At 43.8% G+C, this 26,427-nt stretch overlaps 1 protein-coding gene and 1 pseudogene across 1 annotated transcript; one reads left to right on the top strand and one right to left on the bottom strand.

Moving 5' to 3' along the window:
* Nucleotides 1–1,484: 1,484 nt before the first annotated feature.
* On the bottom strand, nt 1,485–20,357 carry LOC117040580 (keratin, type II cytoskeletal 6A-like). Its single transcript, XM_033138428.1, has 9 exons — nt 19,605–20,357; nt 12,235–12,449; nt 9,596–9,656; nt 8,939–9,034; nt 6,029–6,193; nt 5,797–5,922; nt 3,713–3,933; nt 2,943–2,977; nt 1,485–2,846 (listed from the first exon to the last, which is right to left on the bottom strand). The coding sequence occupies exons 1-9, from the start codon at nt 20,157–20,159 to the stop codon at nt 2,497–2,499; spliced, it is 1,824 nt and encodes a 607-aa protein (XP_032994319.1). The 5' UTR covers nt 20,160–20,357; the 3' UTR covers nt 1,485–2,496.
* Nucleotides 20,358–26,152: 5,795 nt separating this feature from the next.
* Nucleotides 26,153–26,217, top strand: LOC117043055 (annotated as a pseudogene).
* The last annotated feature ends 210 nt before the right edge of the window (nt 26,218–26,427 follow it).

Raw genomic sequence — 26,427 nt, 5'->3', positions numbered from 1 at the left:
AGCCCTAACTGGAGATGCCAGAGATTGAACCTGGGATCTTCTCTATGCAAAGTAGATGCTCTGCCACTGAGCTATGTCTCTTTCCCTACTGGAGGGAGTCTTCCACTGGTGCCAATGGAGGTTTCCTTCTCACTGTAGAATCACAGAATTGTAGAGTTGGAAAAGACCCCCAAGAGTCATCTAGTCCAACCCCCTGCAATGCAGGAATCTATTCATTGCAATAAACAGCGGTGTCTGTGTGTTTGGAGAGTGGTGTTCTCTGGTCTGCAGAAAGAGAGTCCATGTTTTTAATTTTTTTACATTTTACACCACAGAGCAGAGAGTAATGTAAGCTGCAGACAACAGTGAAGTGGGGCCAAATATATGAGGTGGGGCAGGGGGAAGAGAAAAACATATGGCACCAGCTTGGGATTGAAATGGCCATAACTTTATTGACTTCAGGTATAAGTTGGCTTTGACATCGACATTGGATCTTTATCTTGAATCAGCCACACCAACTGTTTGCTGATGCCTCCATCAGGGTCGAACCTGGTGGTAAGGATATCCCACTGACACAAATCTAATGGATCGCAATTTTGGTATATTCTATGGCCCATCAGTCCCCCATGTGGGGCTTTGGGGGGAACCCAACCCCTATACCCTTTGACTAGGGCATCCTGAATTTGATTCTGGACCTAGGGTTCGGGCACCCACCCACCCCCTAGGTCTTGACTAAGGATCCAACTCAATGCCTTTTTTGCCCAAAGTTGTGACAATTGCTATGAGGAAGGCAAAAAACCCCAGGCGAGCCCGATTCGTCTGCTGGCAAATTCCTTCCTAGCCCCGAATACGGCAATTGAATAGTTGCAGAGCAAGGGATACAGATGAGCCACCTGATTATGTCCACACTGGAATACGGTAAGCGGTCCTTGCAGCAGAGGTATGTTTTGATTTTCAGGTTTTGACTGAGCTTCTGAAATTCCTCCTTTACATCTTTGCAAAGGCATTACATCTGTGTGTGAGGTGGGTATTAGAGTTGACTGAGCTCCTATCTGGCTTAGGATGCACCTGCTCCACAGATCTTTATCCCTGAATATTGCTTGCGTTCACTTTGTTCAGTGTCTAACGGAAGGCAATGTGTTTTTAGAGATGGGAGTATCTGTCCATTTTGATTTCTCTCACATGTCTCTCCCTCTCTCGCCGCTGGAGCAGCATGAACACATAACAAGTACCTTGTACTTCACATAAGCCAGGCATGGCCAAACTCGGCCCTCCAGCTGTTTTGGGACTACAACTCCCATCATCCCTAGCTAACAGGACCAGTGGTCAGGGATGATGGGAATTGTAGTCCCAAAACAGCTGGAGGGCCAAGTTTGGCCATGCCTGACATAAGCAGTCTCCAGAGTAGTCTTCCTGGGCCTGATCTGTAAGCACATTTCTACCTGTTGCCTGTAGAGACACCAATGCTTTGAACTGTAAAAAAACAACAACAAGGAGTCTTGGTATACCATAAAAGCTAACAGATTTATTGCGGTATGAGCTTCCATAGACAAGAGCACACTTCATCAGACTCACGGAACAGCCAATGAAATTGTTGAATACTTGAATTGTAGCTTATGGTTGGCAGCGTTTAACATTGAAAACACTCACAGACTGTGTGTGTTTTAAAAGGAATATACAACACAATTATTATTATTTTTAAAGGGAGTTGATGAAAGCACTTCTGTTGTTTTGCACCACCTTATTTATTTATTTCTCGTTTCGCTTCCGGGCCTTCCTTTTCTTTGCCACGAAATGGGCCTGGGGAGGAGCCACTTAGGTGAGAAAAGAGAAATTCTGGGACACGGCTATGCGCCAGTTTGCTTCAGAATTATGCAACTGTACAAGTAACAAAAAGGAGCAGAGTGCTCATGGGTAGAGAAGATCAAGTATCAACAGAGGAAACTAGAGCGCAAGGAATAAGCAACTGCCTACAACTTTATTGTGACTGAGCATTGGGCTGAAGACACCACACGATTGGAACACTCATGTCGCCTGGTACAATTTCTCCTGTACTGTACCACTTCAGCCCTTTGCTTGGGTGAGGAGAGCAAGCACATTTTTAACTGCTTCCCATTTATTACAAAGCCTCCCTGTCCACACAAAACTAGCATGCCGATGAGAAAGCTGAACAAGAAACCCTCCTCCTTAACCCTAATTTAGGAATTCATTTTCTTTCTTTCTTTTAAAAAAATATGCCTACATATTCAAGCCTGGGCTTCTCCGATCTACAGCCTGGTACAAAGCTGCGCCGACTAACTTTTCCTCATCAAAGAGTGGCATAAACAGAACAACTGAATATTTGGCAATTTTCTTTTTTGCACTGTTGAGGGGGGAAGTTATACAGGTGAAAATCACCAGTAAGTGCATGTGTGTGTGTTATGGGCTTTGAGGAGGATGTACACAATTGAGGGAGAATCTTTGTTTTCTTGAAGGAAGGAATGGTGCGTACTTTTGGAGGGTGCGAGCAAGGAAACCTTAGCTGCTTACTCTCTTGCTTGAAGAGGAATGTACGATCTTCACACTCGAACTGCCTCCTCCATAGCCATATCCTCCACCAGTGAGGCTTCCAGAACTGCTTAAACTGCCTCCGGTACTAATTCTGCTGACTCTTCCTCCTCCAAAACTGACATGGCCATGTCCACAGCTCCCGCCGCCTCCACCACCAAGGCTCAACCCACTTCCCCCTCCGATGCCATATCCACTTCCTGCTGCACCTCCGGCACCATATCCACTTCCTCCTCCAACGCTGTATCCGCTTCCGCCTCCAAGGCCATAACCTCCTCCTCCACCACCACCGCTGATGGTGCTAGAACTGCTGATCACAGCTGTGGGGTAGGAAAATCATATTAGAGATGTCCTTCGGTCCCTCAAGCAAAGAGCCTTGTTTCTTAACGGAGTCAGATGCTATGGCACATACTTACATACGTTAACAGGGGTTGTGAATTCTCCAGACATCCTAAAAAGATAAACACAACCTATTGAAGTGAGAGTGAAATATACTCTGAGTCAAGTGTGAATTTCATGCTCTTTATTCAGCTCATAGTAGTGAGGAATGCAGTTCCCCCAAAACATCTGCTTTATATACACTATTTACACAATGGGCCCCACGTGATTGGATAATTCCGGGATACTCCTGTGTGCCAATCGGGTTGCGGATTCACTTCCGCCTGGAGCTGGATTGGGTGGCTCCTGCGGACCAATCAGACTGCTGCATTCTGGATCCTATTGTTCTAGGACCAATCAGACTGCTGCATTCTGAATCCTATTGTTCTAGGACCAATCAGACTGCTGCATTTTGGATCCTATTCAACTCAGTACATAACACCGAGCAAACCATGCTAGACCAGCTTGGTAATTTCATTAGTTATAGGGTTTGATTTAGCTCAGCCTTCCTCAACCTGTTGCCCTCTAGATGTTTTGGACTACAATTCCCATGATCCCTAGCTAACAGGACCAGTGGTCAGGGATGATGGGAATAGTAGTCCAAAACATCTGGAGGGCCGAAGGTTGGGGATGCCTGGTGTAGGCAATACTGAGATAGGTGAACCAATAGTCTGTCTTAGCATAAATCAGCCTCCTATGTTCCACATTCTAAAAAGAACTAGGAGTCCCATTCAAAACATCCAACCACAAACATATTTTGCGCCTGGGTCCACATGCCGTCAGGTATGTCTGATTTCCCAATGCCTACCTGATCTCCTCTCCTTCCAGCAGTGTCTTGTATGTAGCAATTTCAACATCCAGGGACAGCTTCACATTCATCAGTTCCTGGTAGTCACGCAGCAGACGAGCCAGCTCGTCCTTTGCCGTGTGAAGGGCAGTCTGCAAGTCGAGCAGTTTTGTCCTGGCATCTTTGAGGGCCATTTCCCCACGCTGCTCGCATTCAGCTATGGAAGATTGCAGGCCGTTAATCTAAAGTGAAAATAAAAATGGAGAAGTGTCTCCTTTGGTTAATAGTTATTAATTATGTGGGTTGGTTTCCTACATCTTTCCCAAAACGCTATTCTGAAAGAAAGGGAGGGTGTCAAAGATGGCGATTGCCTAGGCAACTGTGCATCTGAAGATGTTTTTATCCAGGGGTCGGCAACCTTTTTCAGTCATGGGCCAGTCCACCATCCCTCAGACCATGTGGTGGGCCAGACTATTTTTTTGGGGGGGGGGGAAGGAACGATTTCCTATGTCCCACAAATAACCCAGAGATGCATTTTAAATAAAAGGACACATTCTACACATTCTACACACTGATTCCCAGACCGTCCGCGGGCTGGATTGAGAAGGCAATTGGGCCACATCCAGCCCCCGGGCCTTAGGTTGCCTACCGCTGTAATTTAATCAAAATTTTGTGGGCTCTGCCAACATCCATTTATGATACAGGATCCAGTAAAATAACCTGATGGCAGATTTTGCCTTCCACTTTCCATTGGTCTTTTCCACTTTCTTCATCATCATGCAACACTTCTCCTCTCACCACACTCAGAGATGACCAATCTATTGGACGGGTAGTTTACATATCCTAAGTCCTGTCCCTGAAAGGAACACCCTGCCCTCATATTGCTGCTTTCATTTGTTACGACGAGAGGTGATTTTTTTTGCTTTATGGGATAAGGGGATGCGGAACAGGTTAGGACTAAAGAAGTACTCTGTATGTAGGAAGGAATGAGGCAAAAATAAAAATTAAAAAATGCAAAGGGAGGACCAGCTTGGAGCTTTCTTTCATTCTATCGGCTATTGCCAACTCTACCCACTTACAAAATCTTACTTTGGCACTATAGTTGCTCACACAAACATTCAAGAGAAAGGTTTTAAACATCTGGTATTGCAAGAGTCTTGCCATAATTGCTGTTGGTCACTTCTCATTAGAGATGTCAGATAATTCCAGTGACAACAGTGTTCTCTTATTTGTTTCATGTCTGGAATGGAAACTAATGCAGAGAATACAGTTGGCCTTTGCTGCCGTTGTTGCTTTCAATCCACATATAATACAAAATTGATTGCATCCCCCCTCCCCACTATTTGCATTGCATTTCCTTTGCGCTGAAATGAATGGGATGGATGCTGTCATTACATAATTTATGTAATATAAGCCACAGTGGGCAGTGAGATGAATAATGTAGGTTTTGGCAGAAGATGAACTGCAGCAGAGTGGAAACAGCACTGCATGCAACAAATACAGGGCAGAGTGGGAAATGTTGCCTTGAAACGTCCCTGCTCCTCACCCACCTTTCCCTCTGAAGCCTTCATGCTTATTGCCTTGCCTGTGGTTTATGGTGTCCCATGGCTCTGCACTCCCTCCTGCCCCTGCTATTTCTTAAATCCACCTCCTTCCATAAGCCAAAAATGCACACAAGCATCCATAATTGCATATGGTAAGCCCAGGTTAAATCCTGAGGGTGAGGAAGGTGTTAGGAGGGTTAGAATACATGAGAGCTGTCTGAAGGCATGTTATTCAGGTCTGGACCTGTGAGTTGCACAGATGGGACAATTGTATAGTCAACTATATATAAGCTGCTTTAAGCTCCTAGGAGGAAGAACAGGATGTAAAAGCATAAGAAACAAATAGCAATAACACAGGTCCTTCACAAACTGAGTAAAAGAGATCAGAAGGAATTGGTTGGATATCTTTTGACTTGCTCAAAAATTGTCCAGTATGGGCTGAGCTTGTCGTGGATTTATACAGCATATTATAGGAGAAGGAACCTTGAGCCTCGTGAAGCCCCTAGATGCCTCAATTGGTTGCCTACAGGCTATGTGGAGGGGGGGGGAGTTATGTCTTACAGCTTTCTGCACAATTTCAATTTCAGAGCGAAGTCTTTGGACAAGCCGGCTCATCTCTGCGATCTCGTCTTTGGTGGATTTCAAGTCATCGCCGTGTTTGAAAGCTGTAGTTTGGAGTTCCTGGAACTGATATCCACAAAACAAAAGAGCAATCACCATATACTCCATAAGCAACTCATGTCAACAAGTTCTCCTAAGTATACAGTATGTCTGAGTTGCAACGAATTTTTACCTTGTTTTGATACCAAGCCTCTGCCTCAGCTCTGCTCCTATTGGCAATATCTTCATACTGAGCCCTCACTTCAGCAATGATGCTGTTCAGGTCCAGATCTCTGTTGTTGTCCATTTGTAGGATGACATTGGTGTCTTTAACCTGTGCCTGTACCTGAGTCAGTTCCTGTGGGGATTATTAAAGAGTTTTTTATTATCAATTGAAAAACTTTTGTGCTGTCTTGGTCTTTACATCTTGTGGTTCCTGGCACCTGCAGGTATTTATTCATTTGTCCAAGGTATTTTTAATCCTTCCTTTCCATTAAAGGGAACATTCGAGATAGCCTACAAACTGGACTGGAACCTGTGGTCGCTGAAAAGAAATGGATTTAATTTGTAGCCTTGCTGCAAACACCACTATCAGAGATACAGTAAGGGGTCCTTATGGGGGGAAAGCAGAGACTGTACTTGAAGGTGCTGTTGGAAAAGGGGAAAACTCTTCCATGACTCCTGGTGCTTGACAGCCTGGCCTTCACGTGCCTGTATGCACACAGCACATAACAGCATAGCACATCCCCAGCAGTGGAGGAAGCCACTCGGGAGCCTGGGCAGCACACCCAGGGGCGGGGTGAGCCACCCATAGAGTCTGCCTGCCTCCTCCCCATCAGTTACAGGGGGGTAGCCGTGTTGGTCTGCCATAGTCGAAACAAAATAGAAAATTCTTTCCAGTAGCACCTTAGAGACCAACTGAGTTTGTTCCTGGTATGAGCTTTCGTGCGCATGCACACTTCTTCAGATACACTGAAACAGAAGTCACCAGATCCTTAAATATAGTGAGGGAGTGGGGAGGGGTATTACTCAGAAGGGTGGTGGGAATGGGTGATCAGCTGATAGGTGTGGAAAACCTGTTGACGACTCTTAACGGCTGCAATTAGTCTTGCAGGGAGAGGCAAGGGGTGAGATGGCTAAAGATAGCTTTGTTATGTATAATGAGATAAGAATCCAATGTCTTTGTTCAGACCAGGTTTCTCCATGGTTTTAAGTTTGGTGATTAGTTGCAATTCAGCCACTTCTCTTTCCAGTCTATTTCTGAAATTTCTCCTCCCCCTCAGCCGCCCTTCAGCTGGGCAGTGTGGAGCCTGCATGCGCCCAAGGCACCACAACTCTCCCAGCCCCTGCGTATTTTGTCACCCCCCTCAGTGGTGACATACGGAGCAGACCACACCCATCACCACCCCTTCCTCTGCTCCTGCACATCCCTACCAAGGACCCTTGCACCCACCCTGCCATAATGACAGGAATTAGTTTAGCTTTGTGTTAAAATTAACGACTGGCTTGAAGAGAGAAGTTCAGTTTAGGATGTTTGCTTGTTTTTAACAAACCGGAATAAAGTCAAGTCCTTGGGGCATAGGTTGGCAGGTGGATACCAATTTGTTGAAGTACAGACGTACCTCGGAAGTCGAACGGAATCCGTTCCGGAAGTCCATTCGACTTCCAAAAAGTTCGAAAACCAAGGTGTGGCTTCCCGATTGTGCAGGCACGCCAGAAACAATGGCGGGAGCCGCACCAGACGTTCAGCTTCCAAAAAGCCATCCGAAGACCAGAACACTCACTTTTGGTTTTCAATCATTCGGGAGCCAAGGTGTTTGGGAACCAAGGTATGGCTGTACTTTAGTCTGTCCATGGGATCTGTTGTTAGTGGGGCTGTAGTTATTTGTCACATTTTGGATGATGAAGTTAGTTTAGGAATACATTCTCTCTTTTTTTAAAAAAAAAAATTAAATTCTTATTGGAGTTTTATTTACAACATAACACAAACCCCCCCATACACAAATCCACCCTCATTAAACGTGAACATAACATACATTGAGCATAACATAGAACAATACAAACAACCAAATAAAATACTTCCTTTTATCCTGTATTTGGCCTTCTTATTTACTTCTTATAAACTGTTTCCTTTATGAATAATTATTAAGATTTTTCTAATTATAACTTAAATATCCACAAAGTCTCCTGCAGACATTAATCCAGGGGTCAACAAACTTTTTCAGCAGGGGGCTGGTCCACTGTCCCACAGACCTTGTGGGGGGGGGCGGACTATTTTTTTGGGGGGGGGGTGAACGAATTCCTATGCCCCACAAATTACCCAGAGATGCATTTTAAATAAAAACACACTGATTACTGGATCGTCTGTGGGCTGGATTTAGAAGGTGATTGGGCCAGATCTGGCCCCTGGGCCTTAGTTTGCCTACCCATGCATTAATCAAAACAAGTCCAAGTATGTATTTTAGCATTTCCCCCATGCTTTTTGAAACTCTTGTCTAGTGTGATCTCTAATTGCCTCTGTTAATCTAGCCAGTTCAATATACTCTTAACAGCTTATCTTGCCATTCCTTTTTTGTTATCGTGAATTAAGTTGGAGTTCTTATTGCAAAATACACTGAAATAAATGTTACTAAAAACTCTGGCCGCAAGTTTCAACAACAAAGATACATTTACTCGTGAGTAAATTCAAAGACTGTAATTCTTAACAGGATTGATACTATATTTGAATTCCTTTTTTGTTGGCACAGTTTCTTTTTTTCCAGTTTTTAGCAATTAGGATCCTTGCCACTCCTGTGGCGCAGAGGAATATTTTCTGATCTTCTCTTGCTATACCTGTGTCTGTTATCCCTAGTAGAAAAGCTTCTGCATTTTTCATAAAGTTATACTTAAACATATTTTTTAAGCTTTTGGTTTTTTCACAGGTCCACCAAACATGTATAACTGTTTGACCACACCTCCAGCACAGATTTGTTTTCATCTTATATATTTTACCTATTTTGATAGGTGTTAAGTACCATCTATAAAACATCTTGATTAGGTTTTCCCTCAAGACGTCAGGAATACATTCTCATACAGTTAGAAAAGGAGGGAAAAAAGTATTTACCGCATCGAAGAGCGCTCTTAAGAACTGGATGTGCTGAGTCAAGGAGTCTGCCTTGGATCCCAGATCTATCTTGTGCATGTAGGAGCCATCCACATCCTTAGGGTTAAACATAAAATCACTGTTAGCATAAGCCAAGCAGAGCAGTGTGTGCAATAAGGCCCAATATTAGGGGGAAACTCCAAAATATATTGGTGTGATACACCCTGGAACAAAGCGAAGTGAAATTCCCTGATGTATTAAGAACTAACCTCAACAGCTAGGCTTCTGTTTTGTCAAAGGTCTTCCTCAAAATTGAATTTAACAATTGAAATCCACCCAAAGCTGAGATTTAGATGATTTTGAACATTAACTGAAAAGTGGTAAATGAGTGACCTTTCATGCCAGCTCTGACCATTGTCTGCTTCACCAGCCAAATGGCACAAACCATGGTTTAGGTCTGGGTTTTGCACACATGGAACTACAAAATGCAAAAGTGCTGACTTTAGTTGTTATTCCTGCACTAATAAGTTGGTCTGTGACAGTAAGAATAAATTCATTCATTCATTGCTGCACTACAGACAGATACATGAATACAGATATTTAGGATCAGGGCATATAAGAAATAGGAAATAAGAGTGGTCTGCCATTCTGGTTTTAAATTTTCCTAATGCCACTTACTTTTTTGAGCACCACAAAGTCATTTTCACAAGCTGTACGTTTATTAATTTCATCTTCATATCTGTTAGAAAGGGGGAAATAATTATTGTCACCACGATAATTTAAGTGCATAAAATACAAACCTTACAGGGATAGAATCATACAGTTGAAAGGGACTCTGGGGGTCATCTAGTCCAACCCCCTGCAATGCAGTGTCCCGTATGGGGATTGAACCTGAAACCTTGGTGTTATCAGCACCATGCTCTAACCAACCGAGCTATCCAGCAGTATATATCTTCATAACAACATTGTGAGGCAGGTGAGACTATGAGACAGTGATTTACGCAAAGTGTTACAGGAAGCCCCATGTTTTGGAAGACTGCTTTATCCCAAGAGACTATGCTTTGTGGACAGACGAAGTCCCCCCAACCCCAGGCGACCCTCGAGCGGAATAATAACTGAAGACAATGTGCTATGGGATTAAAATTGGCCACAACTTTATTAAGTTTCAGATGTAGGGAGACCTTGGCTCAGGCGTTGGGCGTTTATCCTTCCCAGTCCCCAGCCAGGGATCTGGGAGACATCAGGGTTATCCAGAATGTGTAGGGATTGCTCTGGAGAACATATGTTCAAGCAGAGAGCCCACCCCCCACCCCCATTCGCCGCCACTGGAGAGCAATGACAACCTCTCGGCGTATGGCCAATGCCTCCCCTCAAGACCCCTTTAACGGGGAACCCTGGGATCACTGCCACAAGGGGAGCGTGGGTCACTGCTTCACACACACACACACACAAACACACACACACACACATATTTAGGAAGATAGACTAAAGGATTTTGCCCAAGGCCTGAAACCGCCAAAGTTGTGACGTTTTGCTACGGGGAAGGCAAAACCTGCCAATGCAGGAAAATTCCTTTCTGGCCCTTCAACAGCGACCATGATATAGCAGCGCCAGTGTACCTGTGGAGAAGAGGTTAACCTGCAAAAGAAGTTACAGGTGGGTAGCTGTGTTGGTCTGCCATAGTCGAAACAAAATAGAAAATTATTTCCAGTAGCACCTTAGAGACCAACTGAGTTTGTTCTTGGTATGAGCTTTTGTGTGCATGCACACGAAAGCTCATACCAAGAACAAACTCAGTTGGTCTCTAAGGTGCTACTGGAAATAATTTTCTATTTTGTTTCTGCAAAAGAAAGCTTAACTGAGGGAGGGCAGGATGGGAGAAGCTCTGGAGCCAACTGACGCTTCACAGGTAAGATTCACCTTCTGTTGTGTGGGCAGGGTGGTCCCTCCCCCTACCTGGCCGATCCCCTGGCAATGCCTCCACAGGCGGGATTGGGTGAGGTAAGCGGAGACCTCCAGGTATCCAGCCTGGGGAGGGTGAAGCCAACCTGTACAACCGGGAGTCGCACTGGGATCCGGGGGGGCTCCGAGCGACCATGCAAAAGGTGCCCCCCATTTGATGTGGGGAGCGGTTATTCTGCTGGATCACAGCCATCTCACACCCTCCAACATCCTGCTGATCAAAATCGAGACACTCACTTTTTTGTCCCAAATTCCTGTGCTGGGCCAAAAAAGCGGGACATGTCAGAATCCAATCAGAAGTCAAAAATTAAAGAATCCAAGAACTCTGGCCAGGTGGGAGATCAGTTTTAAAGTCTTCAAACAGTTTTATTATTAAGGTATTGGAACAAATTCCAGTTGAATCATACAGAGAATTGGTACACCTTGACCATGAAAATCTAGCTGATGAAGAATTATCGAAACAGGGCCTTGACCTGGAATTTATTTCAACTGGAATTTGTTCCAACACATTAATAAATAAATAAAACTGTTTGAAGACTTTAAAACTGATCTCCCGCCTGGCCAGAGTTTTTATTTTTGACTTCTGGATATCACCAAGAACTCCAATTTCTACAGGGATCCAATCAGAAGCAAGGATGGTTTCTCAAGGATGTCCTGCTCAAATTGGGATGGTTGAGGAGTATGCTATCCTTGTGGGAAATTTACTGATGATGAATGGAAGAGACCCCCCACCCCAAAGTCCAGAGGTGGGAAATACTTTTCAGTCTGAGGGCCACATTACCCCATAGAGAACCTTCCAGAGGCCACATGCCAAGTAGGGCCAGGGAGGAGGGGAAAGTGGGCAAAACAATGGATGTCACTCTTACTTTTGTAAAGTAGGCTCGATTTCAGTCAGGCTAAAGTCACACACACTCACACACAACACACACATCTCGAAAAATTAGAATATCGTGGGAAAAGTCCATTTATGTAAGCAATTGTTTTCATTAGCTACTGGAGTTTAATATATGAGATAGACTCATGACATGCAAAGCGAGATATGTCAAGCCTTTGTTTGTTATAATTGTGATGATTATGGCGCACAGCTGATGAAAACCCCAAAGTTGAGATTGTTAATTTGGGGTTCTCATCAGCTGTACACCATAATCATCACAATTATAACAAACAAAGGCTTGACATATCTCGCTTTGCATGTCATGAGTCTATCTCATATATTAGTTTCACCTTTTAAGCTGAATTACTGAAAGAACTGAACCTTTCCACGATACTCTAATTTTTCGAGTTTCACCATTTGTCCTCCAAGCAGGCAAGCAAGAGGCATTGTCACCCTCACTGCCACCTTTTCTGCCACGTACTTGTTCTTGAAATCCTCTACGAGCTCCTGTGTGTTCTTCAGTTCGATGTCCAGGTGGTTTTTATCATTGACTAGGTGGTCAAGCTGCCTCCGGAGGGTGTCAATGTAAGCCTCATAAAGCGGCTCAAGATTGTCCCTCAGAGCTGGGCTGCCCTGCTGGTAGAGTAAGTCCCATTTGGTCTCCAGCACTTTGTTCTGTTGCTCAAGGAATCGCACCTGAAACACAACAAGGGAAGGGCAGAGATGAGACTAGAGGTTATAGTTCCCAGGATTCCTTGAGGGAAAACCACTTACTTTAAAGGCGTGGCGTGGATGTGACCAGAGTCAATTCACAGATATAAGTGCTCACCATGTAAAAAGAAGATGGCGAGTCTCTGGCCCTGTACTAAATACCTGCCATGCACATTCTAAGGTATTACACTCCTGTGGTAGGACTGTACCACCACAGGTATACCTGTCTCATAAAATATATTAGTACCAGGGGAGGCATAGCTTCTTTCAACCTTTCGTCTACCCCTTCAGTGCATTTCAAAAGCCAATTAAAACCGAAATGAAATCATGCATAATTGGTATGGGCTGCATGCAGGCTTCTGACACCATATCATCTCACAGGAGAGCAACAAGAACCTGGATAAAGTCATATGGATGAAACCACGATGGCATAAACCAGGCCTATGGCCCTTCTGATATTGCTGGACTCTAGTTCCCATCCAGGGGCGTAGCAAGGGGGGCGCGAGGGGGGCAGGCCGCCCCGGGTTCCATAATTTTTATTTATTTATTTATTTATTTATTTATTTATTTATTTATTTATTTATTTATTTTGAAAATGCCTGCTCTGAAGGTCTTATCTTACTATACTAGGGATTATATAGCTATATATGAAATTTCATGCATATCGGTTAATATCTTGACCCTCCTCCACCAAAATAGCTGTTCACTTGGCTGTTTTCCTATAAAGGCTGAAATTTCAGTTCAGAGAACACTTACTGTTCCCAACCCTAGCCCTGTGGAAAGCCATCTAATTAGACTTTAATTTGATTTTGAGATGTTTTTAGGAGGTAATTTAATTATTGTTTGATTTGATACCAATGTTATGTATCTGATGTTAGCCACCCTGAGCCCGACTTCAGCCGGGGAGGGTGGGATATAAATAAAAGGTTTTTTTATTATTATTACTTGTTATTATTCCTTTGTAAGAAAATATGAAATAACATAAAACCATTTTGCGGGGGGGGGGGTCAATGGGGGTGTTGACAAGATATTTTCCGCACCGGGTACCACCTGACCATCCCATGCCGGGGGGGGGGTGACAAATTTTTTTTGCCCCCGGGTACCAATTTACCTTGCTACGCCCCTGTTCCCATCAGCCCCAGTCAGGGAGGTAAGTTATCAAGGATAATGGGAGTTGTACTCCAGAAGCATATGGAGGCCCACTTAAAGACTGGGAGAATGGGTTCCGATAGACCGTGACTGTGTGGGTAGAGTACCCTGCAGATATTACGAAGGAAAACATTTAGAAGAAAACATGTTCCGCGTAACTATGCGTGAAGCACATCCTGTGTTCCTTGAGGGTGTTAAGTGTGCCCAGCGTATTTAATGTGAGAAGACAGGACCAGAATATCCTCCCAATATATTTTTGGGGAAACCAATAAGGGGAATGACACCCCACCCCACAAGCTACATACTCAGCAATATTTGAAATATTACGTTCTAAAAGGCGGAACTGTGACTTTTTAAAATGGTGACTTTCAAAATTTTATTGTGAATGACAGTTAAGACCATAAGTATATTTGCTGCAGCAACAACAGCAAAAGCACACAGTCCGGAGGGGCCCTTAGTGATGTACTGCTCAGTACATTTAGGGAAGTGAAAAAATAGAAAAGTTTTTTTCTAACTAGTAAGGACTCTTTAAAGCCATTTTGTATATTTTGAGTGTGAGCACGATCTGTTCTTGATCACGGAGCCCCTAAAGTGAAAGTGAAAATGTAGGGGGGGGGTGCAGGGCCGGCGCGTCCATTAAGGCAAACTAGGCAATTGCCTAGGGCGCCAAAATGGAGGGGGCGCTGGCCAGGCTTGGGCAGGGGGGCTAGCAACAGCTTCTCCGCTGTAGCGGAGAGGTGCTGCTTGCCCCCTACACCACCCCCCAGCTCCCGCTAAAGCAGGCTTTGGCGAGGGGCGGGGGGTGGGACGGGAGAGCAGCAGCTTCTCTGCTACAGTGAAGAAACTGCTGCTTGTCTCTCCACCACCCCCACCTCCCGCTAAAGCAGGCTTTGGCGGGGGATGGGCGGCAGGGGGCGTCAGAAGGTGGTCTGCCTAGGGTGCAAGAAACCTTAGCACCGGTCCTGACTGGGTGTTGCTGATAAATGATTTTCAGTTAAAACACATTTATTATTAAGATATAAATCAAGCACAGAAACCCATTTCCTAACAGTAATTCAAACTCTCAAATTATTCCAGAATACAGGCTTTTAAACTGTGGGAACTGAATGCATACTGGAAATCTGCCAACAAGTCTCTGGGTGGCCTTGGGCAAACTATCTATCTCAGTTTCAGCTCCTTAATCTGTACAACAAGAGTCATAGTAATAAGGAACTGAGCCTAAAGGGATGTTGGAAGAATTAATGGGATAATGATTTTTGAAACTTGGTGCAAGTGTGTAGCACAGTTGCAAGACAATTCCCAACATGGGACTCTGAAACCCATGCTTGCTCGCTTGGAAGAAGATGATCCTTTCCCCATTAGTAGAGCACAGGTCACAGCTGTCAACCTTCCTTTTTGGGTGGAAAATTCAGTACTGATAGGGGAATTTCCCGCAAAAAAGGGAAGGTTGACAGCTATGGCACAGGTCCCTGTACATCTTTGCAGGGGGTGGGAAGTAATTCTGACATAATCAGTAGGAAAATTTTGCTTATAAGAAGTACAGGTACAGAGAAACTGCTGGAAAGTGTGAAATTATATTGAGACTGTCTTTAGGTTTTAGGACCGGTTCTGCACAGGAGCAGACCGCATAAAAGTTCTGACTGTTTGCTGTTCTTTGACAATAATGCCGTGTCTAAAATAAGGCCTTTCCATCTCCCTTTTTTGGGTAGGGGGGTGAGGAGATACCATGCATAACATGGATTCAGATTAATATTAAACACTAGGAGCCTGCACCCCAATCCCAAAGCTGTGATCCGAGTTAACATCTGATTCTACAACAGGCCAAAATTGGTACAGGCTGCATGCAGGCTTCTGACACCATATCATGTTCAAATATATAAAAGGATGTCATATAGAGGAGGGTGAAAGGTTGTTTTCTGCTGCTCCAGAGAAGCGGACATGGAGCAATGGATTCAAACTACAAGAAAGAAGATTCCACCTAAACATTAGGAAGAACTTCCTAACAGTGAGAGCTGTTCGGCAGTGGAATTTGCTGCCAAGGAGTGTGGTGGAGTCTCCTTCTTTGGAGGTCTTTAAGCGGAGGCTTGACAGCCATCTGTCAGGAATGCTTTGATGGTGTTTCCTGCTTGGCAGGGGGTTGGACTGGATGGCCCTTGTGGTCTCTTCCAACTCTAGGATTCTATGATTCTATGATCATCTCACAGGGGAGCAACAAGAACCTGGATGAAATCATATGGATGAAACCACGATGGCATAAACTAGGCCTATGGCCCTTCTGATATTGCTGGACTCTAGTTCCCATCAGTCCCAGTCAGGAAGGTAAGTTATCAAGGCTAATGGGATTTGTAGTCCAGAAGCATATGGAGGCCCACTTAAAGACTGGGAGAATGGGTTCCGATAGACTGTGGCTGTGTGGGTAGAGTACCCTGCAGATATTACGAAAGAAAACATTTAGAAGAAAACATGTTCCGCGTAACTATGCGTGAAGCACATCCTGTGTTCCTTGAGGGTGTTAAGTGTGCCCATCGTATTTAATGTGAGAAGACAGGACCAGAATATCCTCCCAATATATTTTGGGGGAAACCAATAAGGGGAATGACACCCCACCCCACAAGCTACATATTCCTCTTCTGATAGGTCAAGGAAGCATAAGACTGACATCACTTGATCTCCATTTCACTCTTCAGCACAAGAATGCACACAGCCCCTGATTCCATATCTGATCTTTCCCACCTATGGCAGCCACAGTACAACAACAGTGACATGCAAGAAGTAGCCTGAACTGGTTTTGTATAAATTCAGTATTTATATATGCACACGTGTCCCTGGATTTTTCAAAAAGTAGCACTTTCCCGATGGAACATCTGCGTTCCACATCTGTGAAAATTTGTGCCTAATATTTCAATTGGGATGGGCCAAGCTGTAAATTTCAGTTTGTTTTTCATTTCTCCTTTTTTTTAGTTCTTCACATTTCCACATCAGTTTGCAATTAAAAAATAAATAAATCCTAATGAAAAGCCATCATCATTTTAGTGTGAATTTAGTGTGGATATACATTTCTGTGTGCGGAGACATTTTTGCAAAACAATTTCCTCCGATATAATGTATTTCTGTATGTTTACTAATATTTGATTGTACATGCAGACTTTAGCATATGCACTTTGTACGCATTATTGACTGGAGAACTTTTATTCCAAATTGCAAAAGGATGTGTTTCTGTTCACATCTTGATTCAGAAAGTGCAAACTGAATTGAATTCCCCACCTATTCCCACATTTTGAAAACACTAATATTTATATTTTGCTAATCAGTTGTTAAAATCAGTGCTTGGGCTATCACATGTGGCTGCAGTACATTTTTTATAGTCCCTTCTTCATCAAAATGTATAGCTAAAAGGTCTAATTACAGCAGAACCCTATGCCTGACTGCTGAGAAGTCCCAGTGGGAATGAGAACAGGACTGCAGCCTTAATTTTGGGGGGAGACAGAGGGGTTATTCAGTAGTGTTGAATTAAATTATTATGATTATAGCAGTCCAGTACAGCTATAGATAGTGCCCTACTCAGTTACGCAATCTTCCACTCTCTTTCTCCATTTGCATTTTAAAAGGGGAAAACAGTGACGTTCTCCTGGCAAACTGTAGATGTGCAGCATTTGATAACTTTGTCAAGGCTTTGGAAAGCAAGGAGCTTCCCAAAGGGGAATGTTTTGAATGAGTGTTTGGCATGAAATTGACAAGGTAAATGTCAGAGGCAATTTTAACCGAGGCGAGACATTAATTCTGCTTTAAAATTGCTGGAATTTGTCCATCTAGAAGATTATTAACACATCTTAAAGGCTACAATGAAGAGCTACGAAACCGTGCTGAACGTAGAGGAATCTAGTGAGCCTTCAGCTACATAGTGACTTCAGAAGTATCATGTGACACTAGTTTTCCCACCCCAGTACTGAATTCTTTGTATCTTTGCCATTGGGTTTAATTCTTCCTTTTCCTTTTCAAAATTTGCGTGGTGTAGTGGTTAAGAGCGGTAGACTTGTAATCTGGTGAACCGGGTTCAATTCCCCGCTCCTCCACATGCAGCTGCTGGGTGACCTTGGGCTAGTCACACTTCTCTGAAGTCTCTCAGCCCCACTCACCTCACAGAGTGTTTGTTGTGGGGGAGGAAGGGAAAGGAGAATGTTAGCCGCTTTGAGACTCTATTGGGTAGTGATAAAGCGGGATAGCAAATCCAAACTCCTCTTTTGCTTCTACTGCCTGTCATCTGTAAATCTCATACCCTTGACATTACTGATGTAAAACTAATCAAAGATTTAAGATTTATGTGTATTATTGCTGTTGTCTATTATTATTATTATTATTATTATTATTATTATTATTATTATTATTATTATTATTATTATCTCTCAAAGACAAATTTCAAACACAAAATCTGTAGCATTTCCAAATTCAAAAAGGTAAGTTCTGGAATCTAGCTAACTGTTGACTTCATGAAATTTCATTTCCATTCCATTTGGAATAGACGTATGTTTAAAAGTAGTTTGGTCCTCAAAATCACCTTGCATGTGGGACGTTTGAACCTCGGGGGGGGGGGAGGCAAATAAAATGGATGCAATGAGTTCTGTGTATCCAGCAGGGCTATATTTACTCAGATGCATCTCAATTTTCGGAACACAAAATCCTCTTTTGAGAAACAGCAATGAAATATTTGTCCCAAGTGACTTGCTCTGCAGATTAATGTCTGTTGAGGAATCAAAATGTTTCATGCCTCATGGATTCTCATAAGTCAATATAATTGACATTGCTGATCCTACATATGTTTGCAAGGCTACCTAGAACACCATAATAGCATTATCACTATTGAATTTCTCAGTCAGAGATCGTTCCTAGCCCATGTGCTAGAAATGCTGTGGATTGAATTTAGGCCCTTGCACATATACTCTGATAATGGGAGCTCTACTCATTCCATGTTATGCTAATATTAAATGTCCTTGACATGTAAGCATGCACAAAACATAGAATCAGCCTTTTAAGCATATGTGATCAACAGTATGGTATGGTCCACAAGCTGCATGGCTCATAAACATCTAAATTGCCCAGGTGGCATGATGTATGGAATGTATGGCATGATGTATGAGATGTGGGTGGCGCTGTGGGTTAAACCACTGAGCCTCTTGGGCTTGCCGATCAGAAGGTCAGCAGTTCGAATCCCCGTGACAGGGTGAGCTCCCATTGCTTGGTCCCAGCTCCTGCTAACCTAGCAGTTCAAAAGCACGTCAAAGTGCAAGTACCGGTAGATAAATAGGTACCGCTCCAGCAGGAAGGTAAACGGCGTTTCTGTGAGCTGCTCTGATTCACCAGAAGTGGCTTAATCATGCTGGCCACATAACCTGGAAAAACTGTCTGTGGACAAACATTGGCTCCCTCGGCCAGTAAAGCGAGATGAGTGCCACAACCCCAGAGTCGTCCACAACTGGACTTAACTGTCAGGGGTCCCTTTACCTTTATGGAATCTTTAGAAGCTTATAAATCACAATGGTTTATCTTTTTACACAGATATAAGTAGATAGAATCACAGAGCTAAAAGGAACCAACTACTCATCTCACCCTCAGAAATTAGCTCCTTCTCATATCTGTAGCATCCCTACAACAGCTTGCCCAGGCTTTGAACAACAAAGAAGCTAATTCCACTGCTGAACTATGCTGGCATAGTTTCCTAGTGTTTAACCTAAATGCATAGATTAAAGTTATTTGCCCTTGCCCTAGAATTACAAGCAATTGAAAACCAACATGTTATTGCTTCAGGCCTAGTGATGCTGTCCCCCCTTAGACTGTTTTGTGTTCACCAAGATACCCATACATGAAATAGCATAATTCTAACCACTTGTATTGCAAGAAAAAGTTACTTCATTTCCTATTTTAGAATGTCAACAGGTCATTTTTGTCTTCCTTTCGCCCCTTTTGCCATACAACTTCCTCCCTGTTCCATCTTACCTTATCGATGAAAGAGGCAAATTTGTTGTTGAGGGTCTTGATCTGTTCCCTCTCTTGCACCCGAACCCTCTGGATGTCAGGATCAACCTCCATGTGCAGAGGAGCCAATAGGCTCTTGTTTACAATGACATTGTGGATTCGTCCCGGTGCTGGACAGGGAGCAGGGCCTGCAAGTGCATATCCACCACCACCACCACCACCAAAGCCTCCAACATGACTGCCCAGGCCAACACCACCACCAAAGCCCACACCACCACCATAACCTCCATAACCGCTGCTAAAACTGCTGAATCCTAGACCGCCCCCAACACTTCGTGCACCAAAGCCTCCTCCAAAGTGAGCACCACCACCACCAGAAACTAGGCCCGTGGATATCCGCCTGCTTCCATGAAGGTTGTAGAGACTTCTGCTGCCAAAGCCACCGCTGAAGGCTCCCACTCCTCCAACAGGAACAACAGAAGTTGAGCCGCTGCCCATTCGGAAGCCACTGCCAGAAACAGAATAGCTCCTTCTTCCACCTGTTGAAAATGATCTGGAACTGAATTGCCGGTTCATTGTGGCTCCTTGGGAAGATGGCAAAAGTTACGAAGCAGGGAGAGACGAGCAGAGACTGGAGGAGACCGAGAGCCCCCTGTGATGTGGGAGTGGGATATTTCTCCTTATATGTGTTTGGAGAGCTGGGCTTGGTTGCCTGGGAATGGGAAGATTAAGGCAAAATATTCATCAAGGGCTTGGCTTGCCTTCAAGCAATGAGTTCTCCACTAACGGCTCAACACCAAATGCAACACACCTATTAGATAGCTTTTAATTTGTCGAAATTGCTTGCCATGCAATACTTGCTCGTTAGCATCTCTTTCATGTTAACCGCTACCATGTTTGCCTCCTTCAAACGGCTTTAAGCTATGGGACACAAAGGTGAGATAACGCAATGTAGGATGCTAACCGAGAGATATATTCTCTACCCATTAATGGTCTTGCGTAGAGAGATCTAAGTATGCGTCAAGATGAACAATGTTCTGCAGAAGCCATAATTTGCACACCTTTAGGGTGATATCCTTTAGAGAACGTGAGACACGGAAAAGGGAAACTGATGTTTTGTGCGCAATAAAATACAGAAGTCGTTCAGTGAGGAGGAGAGGTGGAATTTCTAGCTGTAGTGCTTCTACTCACTTCCATTCTTCATGAGCCCATGGCGATGTGAGAAGAAACTAGCAAGGATAGAGCCATTGGGTAACAACATACTTTACTTCATGCTAGAGCATCACTGATATGCAAGGTCTCTCTACTCAGGCTTGTTGTTTTTCATTTGTTTGCTTGTTAGCTGGACTAAACAGATCTATGTGTACCACACAGAGACTAGAGATGGGGGGAAGAAATTTGATTCACTTCACATGCAAAGTTGCCTAACTCACACTTTCCAAGACAACGAATTCTGCATTTCTCCTAATTTTGCAGCGATGTATACTTAAATGCACGAAAACTCAGAATATGTATGCCTGTAGCATTGAAAATATCAAACGAAATGCATTGCATTTTGGGGAAATGCTGTGCAAAAAGGTGTAGATTAGACAAAACTGCACACACAAAAAATATGTATATTAGGAGAAAGTCACACTTAAAAGCTTGTGAATTTTCACAATGACTTTTTAAATGCAAACTGATGTGGGGGAAAAAATAAAATAAAAAATTCCTTCCAGTAGCACCTTAGAGACCAACCATGTTAGTTCTTGGTATGAGCTTTCGTGTGCATGCACACTTCTTCAGATACACTGAAACGGAAGTCACCGGACCCTTAAATATAGTGAGGGAGTGGGGAGGGGTATTACTCAGAAGGGTGGTGGGAATGGGTGATCAGCTGATAGGTGTGGAAAACATGTAGATGACTGTTAACGACTGCAATTATTACAGGGTCTTACAGGGAAAGGCAAGGGGTGAGATGGCTAAAGATAGCTTTGTCATGTATAATGAGATAAGAATCCAATGTCTTTGTTCAGACCAGGTTTCTCCATGGTTTTAAGTTTGGTGATTAGTTGCAATTCAGCCACTTCTCTTTCCAGTCTATTTCTGAAATTCCTTTGTATTAAGACAGCTACTTTGAGATCTTTTATAGAATGTCCTGGGAGATTGAAGTGTTCTCCTACTGGTTTCTCTGTCTTGTGATTCCTGATATCAGATTTATGTCCATTTATCCTTTGGTGTAGGGTTTGGCCTGTTTGTCCAATATTGAGAGCTGAAGGGCACTGTTGGCATTTGATTGCATACACAATGTTGGAAGATGAGCAATTAAATAGTCCTGAGATGGTATGTTTGATGTTGTTGGGGCCAGTAATGGTGTTGTCCGGGTTTATGTGGCAGCAAAGTTGGCATCTGGGTTTATTGCAGGCTCTGGTACCAGTGTCCATGTTGAGTCCTGTTGTTGTATTATTGTGGGTGAGGAGTTGTTTTTGATTGGGTGGCTGTCTGTAGGCGACGAAGGGTTTTCCTCCCAGAGCTTGAGAAAGAGAACTGTCATTGTCTAGGAGAGGTTATATCTGAAGAAGAGTGCATGCACACGAAAGCTCATACCAAGAACTAACTTGGTTGGTCTCTAAGGTGCTACTGGAAGGATTTTTTTATTTTGTTTTGTTTTGACTATGGCAGACCAACACGGCTACCTACCTAATGTGGGGAACTCTAGGGATGGATGGTTTGAGAGGACATTGCCTTGTCAGAGCATTTAGGAAGGTTCTGAGAGGGGTTAAAAACATAACTGTTCTGGTGTTGTATGGGCACAGTTGATATGCCCTATACATGAAAATAATGTGCTTCATGGGTCTCCAATGACACAAGCATCTATGTGGCGAGACTACCTTAATAACAGGTGACTTACTTTCAAAATCTTGTTTCATCAAATCTATTGTATTATGATGTCTGCAAATTGTACTGGACCTTCTTTTTAATTTATTCCAGCTGCAATAATGTTCTCCACACAGTCGTTGTTCCTTGCTTTTTTATTGTTGGCCTTGTTTGCATGTTGTTGCTTTTGAAAAGTCAACAAACAAACCTTGTGGGGGGGGGGAAGAAATGTGAAAAACTGAACATGAGTTTGGGGAAACGAGAAGCAGAGAGCGAAATTGATAAATTCGCCCATCCCTGGTGGAGACGTCTGTTTAATACTTTGGACATTGTTGTTGTTCAGTCGTTCAGTCGTGTCCGACTCTTTGTGACCCGATGGACCAGAGCACGCCAGGCACACCTATCCTTCACTGCCTCCCGCAGTTTGGCCAAACTCATGTTAGTAGCTTCGAGAACACTGTCCAACCATCTCGTCCTCTGTCGTCCCCTTCTCCTTGTGCCCTCCAGCTTTCCCAACATCAGGGTCTTTTCCAGGGAGTCTTCTCTTCTCATGAGGTGGCCAAAGTACTGGAGCCTCAACTTCAGGACTTTGGACATACCTAACTTTAAACAGAAAAACCTCCTCAGAGATGGAGGATTTTCTGCTCTTGCCCGTCAATGAAATGATTTTTTTAAAAAAAATCGAAAGAACATTTCCAGTTTGTAGCCAATGTTCAAAGAATTATCTCCTAAGACAATATTAAAGTACCCTTATTGCTAAGTTTCCTATAAAAACTATTTTGTGAATGAAATATATAGGCACGGTCTCTACAGTTGGAGGGATCCTCATAGAGCAGGTGTGAGGAACCTTTCCCTCCTCCAGTGTAGCTGGATTACAGCTCCCATCATCCCTAGCAAACATGGCCCATGGCCAGGGCTGACGGATGTTGTGGTTCAGCAATATTTGGAGGTCTAAAGGTTCTCCACGCATGTCAAAGAGAGCTGCAGAAAAACAATTTCTTCAGTTTCCCTAACAGCATTCATGAACACAGGAACCATAGTGTGTGCCCCAACAAGCCCTCCCTAATGACTTGGTCCATTTATGCAAACTCCAGACTGCAAGTAACTTAAGAAAGACGAGAAATACGAGAAAATAAATTTTGGAGATGTGTGCCAGACTCCCCATTGCGTGGACAGGCGGAGTCTCCCAACCCCCAGGCGACCCCCGAGTGGAATAATGACTCAAGACAATGTGCTAGGGGGTTAAAATTGGTCACAACTTTATTAAGATTCAGATGTAAGGAGACCTTGGCTCAGGCATTGGGCGTTTATCCTTCCCAGCCCCCAGCCGGGGATCTGGGAAACTTCAGGGTTATCCAGAATGTGCGAGGATTGGGCTAGCTCTGGAGAACATATGTTCAAGCAGAGAGCCCGCCCCCCGTTTGCTGTTGCTGGAGGGGGAGGGCAATGAAAACCTCTCGGCGTATAGACAATGCCTCCCCCCTAGACCCCTTTAACGGGAACCCTGGTATCACAGCTGCACTGGGGGTGTGGGGTCACCGCCCCATGCCCCCCCCATTTAGGAAGATGACTAAAGGATTCCATGGAAGGCCTGAAACCGCCAAAGTTGTGACGTTTTGCTACGGGAAAGGTGAGACCTGCCAATGCAGGGAAATTCCTTTCCGGCCCTTCAACAGCGGCCTTGACATAGCAGCGCCTGCGTACCTGTGGATAAGAGGTTAACCTGTAAAATTAAGAGTTAATTGAGGGAGTGGAGGGTGGGAGAAGCTCTGGAGCCCGACTGCCGTTTCCCCAGGTAAGCTACACCTTCTATTGTGTGGGCTAGGTAGTCCATCCCCTTACCTGGCCAATCCCCTGGCAACGCCTCCCCCAGGCGGGATTGGGCACTTAGCTGGGACCCCAGGTATCCCCCCTGGGGGAAGGTGCAGCCAGTCGGAACTACCAGGTGTTGCCTAGGAGCTCAATGGGCTGCGCACAACCACACAAACATCGCCCCCCATTTGATGTGGGGAGCGATCATTGTCCCATAACAATTTGTTGCCATGTCTATAAATTCACCTATGGCTATAAGCTGAGGAAGGAAGGGAGAAGCCAAGCTCTGTTGAGTTCAATGAGTTTTGCTATTTCAGGTCAGCAATTAAAGATTTGGGAGAGCTTTGTATGGCATATTTTGCTTACCGCTATCGAGGAAACAGAGAATCCTGACCTGGGGGTGAGGGGAGAGATGGGAAGCAAAGTCTGTTTTTAAAAAATACTTTTTACTTTCATGGTTCTTACATTTCAAAATTTACACGCAGTGAGAACTGCAATGGGTTGTATCCAAGGCAGCACAAATTCACTGACGCTTCAGTGCAAGGATTCCTGCATGTACAATGGGGCTTCCCTACTCTCTTCCCCCTACAAATGGGGAAATCTCCTAAATTCCCTTTTTTGCACTACTGGGATCCATTGGTTGGATTCCACCCAGTCAATTTCTAATTGGGTTTTTTTATATGTCTTCTGTTTATTGGTTCCTTCTTTTGCATCCTTCATTTTAGCATATTCATTTAAACATTTTAAACAGTAAAATAGTAATAAGAGCTACAAACAATAAGAACAATGTACAAGAAGATGAAAATCATGTTATGTTCAATAAGTCATAAACCAATTTCAGCTGAGAAATTCCATTATGCAACCTGCAAATATCAGGAAAATAATGTTTAAGGGCTGTAAACAGCACTTAGGTGTTGCTCTTGCAACAGACTTCCATTTGTGCAATGGAACTTGTCTTTCTTCTCATCTTCACTGCTGCCCACAACCTTCAAATGCCCTCCACAGGGCTGGAGACCTTCCAGAGAAGATTTGGGAGTCACACAGGGACAAGAGATGAAGGGGAAGTTCCATTATACAAGTGGAACTTCATTCATGCAGCATGGTACACAACCCCTAATGATTTGTTTTAGAATTTGAGAAAAAGCCTAGATCAGAATAGTGGTCCATCGGTTACCTTCACAGCAAAGGAAATGCACTAACACCAGTCTATGACCTTGACAAGAAGCAGATTATGTCCTTGAATACATTTCATAAGTAATTGCTTTGTTTCTGTCTTTATACAAATTGTTTTTTGTTGTCTTTTGAACCCAATGTTTAGTCGGTTGGCCTGCCAGCATTTACAGTGTGGCATAAATAGACGGTGTCTCTTCGGCAGCTGAAATATACTCGGAGTCAAGTGTGAATTTCATGCTCTTTATTCAGCTCATAGTAGCAAGGAATGAGTCTTTCCCCAAAACGCCTGCCAAATATACATTATTTACACCAGTGTTTTTCAACCTTTTTTGGGCAAAGGCACACTTGTTTCATGAAAAAAATCACGAGGCACACCACCATTAGAAAATGTTAAAAAAATTAACTCTGTGCCTATATTGACTATATATAAAGTAATTTTTCAATTTTTCCCACGGCACACCAGGCAACATCTCGCGGCACACTAGTGTGCCGCGGAACAGTGGTTGAAAAACACTGATTTACACAATGGGCCCCATGTGATTGGCTAATTCCAGGCTACTCTTGTAGGCCAATCAGGTTGCGGATTCACTTCCTCCAGGAGCCTGATTGGCTGCTCTTGCAGGCCAATCAGGTCGCTGATTCACTTCCACCTGGAGCTCGATTGGGTGGCTCCTGCGAACCAATCAGGCTGCTGCATTCTGGTTCCTATTGTTCTAGGATTCAGCTCAGTACATAATAGCAGCACATATACTAAAATTGGAACAATACAGAGAAGATTAGCATGCCCCTGCGTGTCCCTTATTGGTGGTGCCCAAAAATCAATGATGGGAGCGGGGGGAATTGATGTGTCTTAGGGCTATGTTTTGAGTCACATTTGTCTGCTCACACTTGGAGCAATTTTTGCAGGTAATAGGTTGCGGTTTGATTGCACTCATACTCAGAAATAAAATAACTTGACTTTGGGTAAAGTAAAGCCACAACTTGAATAACTTTGCAGCAAATG

This window comes from Lacerta agilis, chromosome 2, assembly GCF_009819535.1.
Source record: "Lacerta agilis isolate rLacAgi1 chromosome 2, rLacAgi1.pri, whole genome shotgun sequence".
Taxonomy (NCBI): Eukaryota; Metazoa; Chordata; class Lepidosauria; order Squamata; family Lacertidae; genus Lacerta; species Lacerta agilis.
This window is presented reverse-complemented; position numbering and strand designations above follow the sequence as displayed.

What these genes read in the sequence shown, in the direction of transcription:
- LOC117040580 (XM_033138428.1), bottom strand. Translation starts at nt 20,159, where the DNA reads ATGAACCGGCAATTCAGTTCCAGATCATTTTCAACAGGTGGAAGAAGG. An exon ending in TTGCCTCTTTCATCGATAAG is followed by an intron (nt 12,450 to 19,604) that starts GTAAGATGGAAC and finishes GTTGTGTTTCAG; the next exon opens with GTGCGATTCCTTGAGCAACA. An exon ending in GTAGAGGATTTCAAGAACAA is followed by an intron (nt 9,657 to 12,234) that starts GTACGTGGCAGA and finishes CCTTTCTAACAG; the next exon opens with ATATGAAGATGAAATTAATA.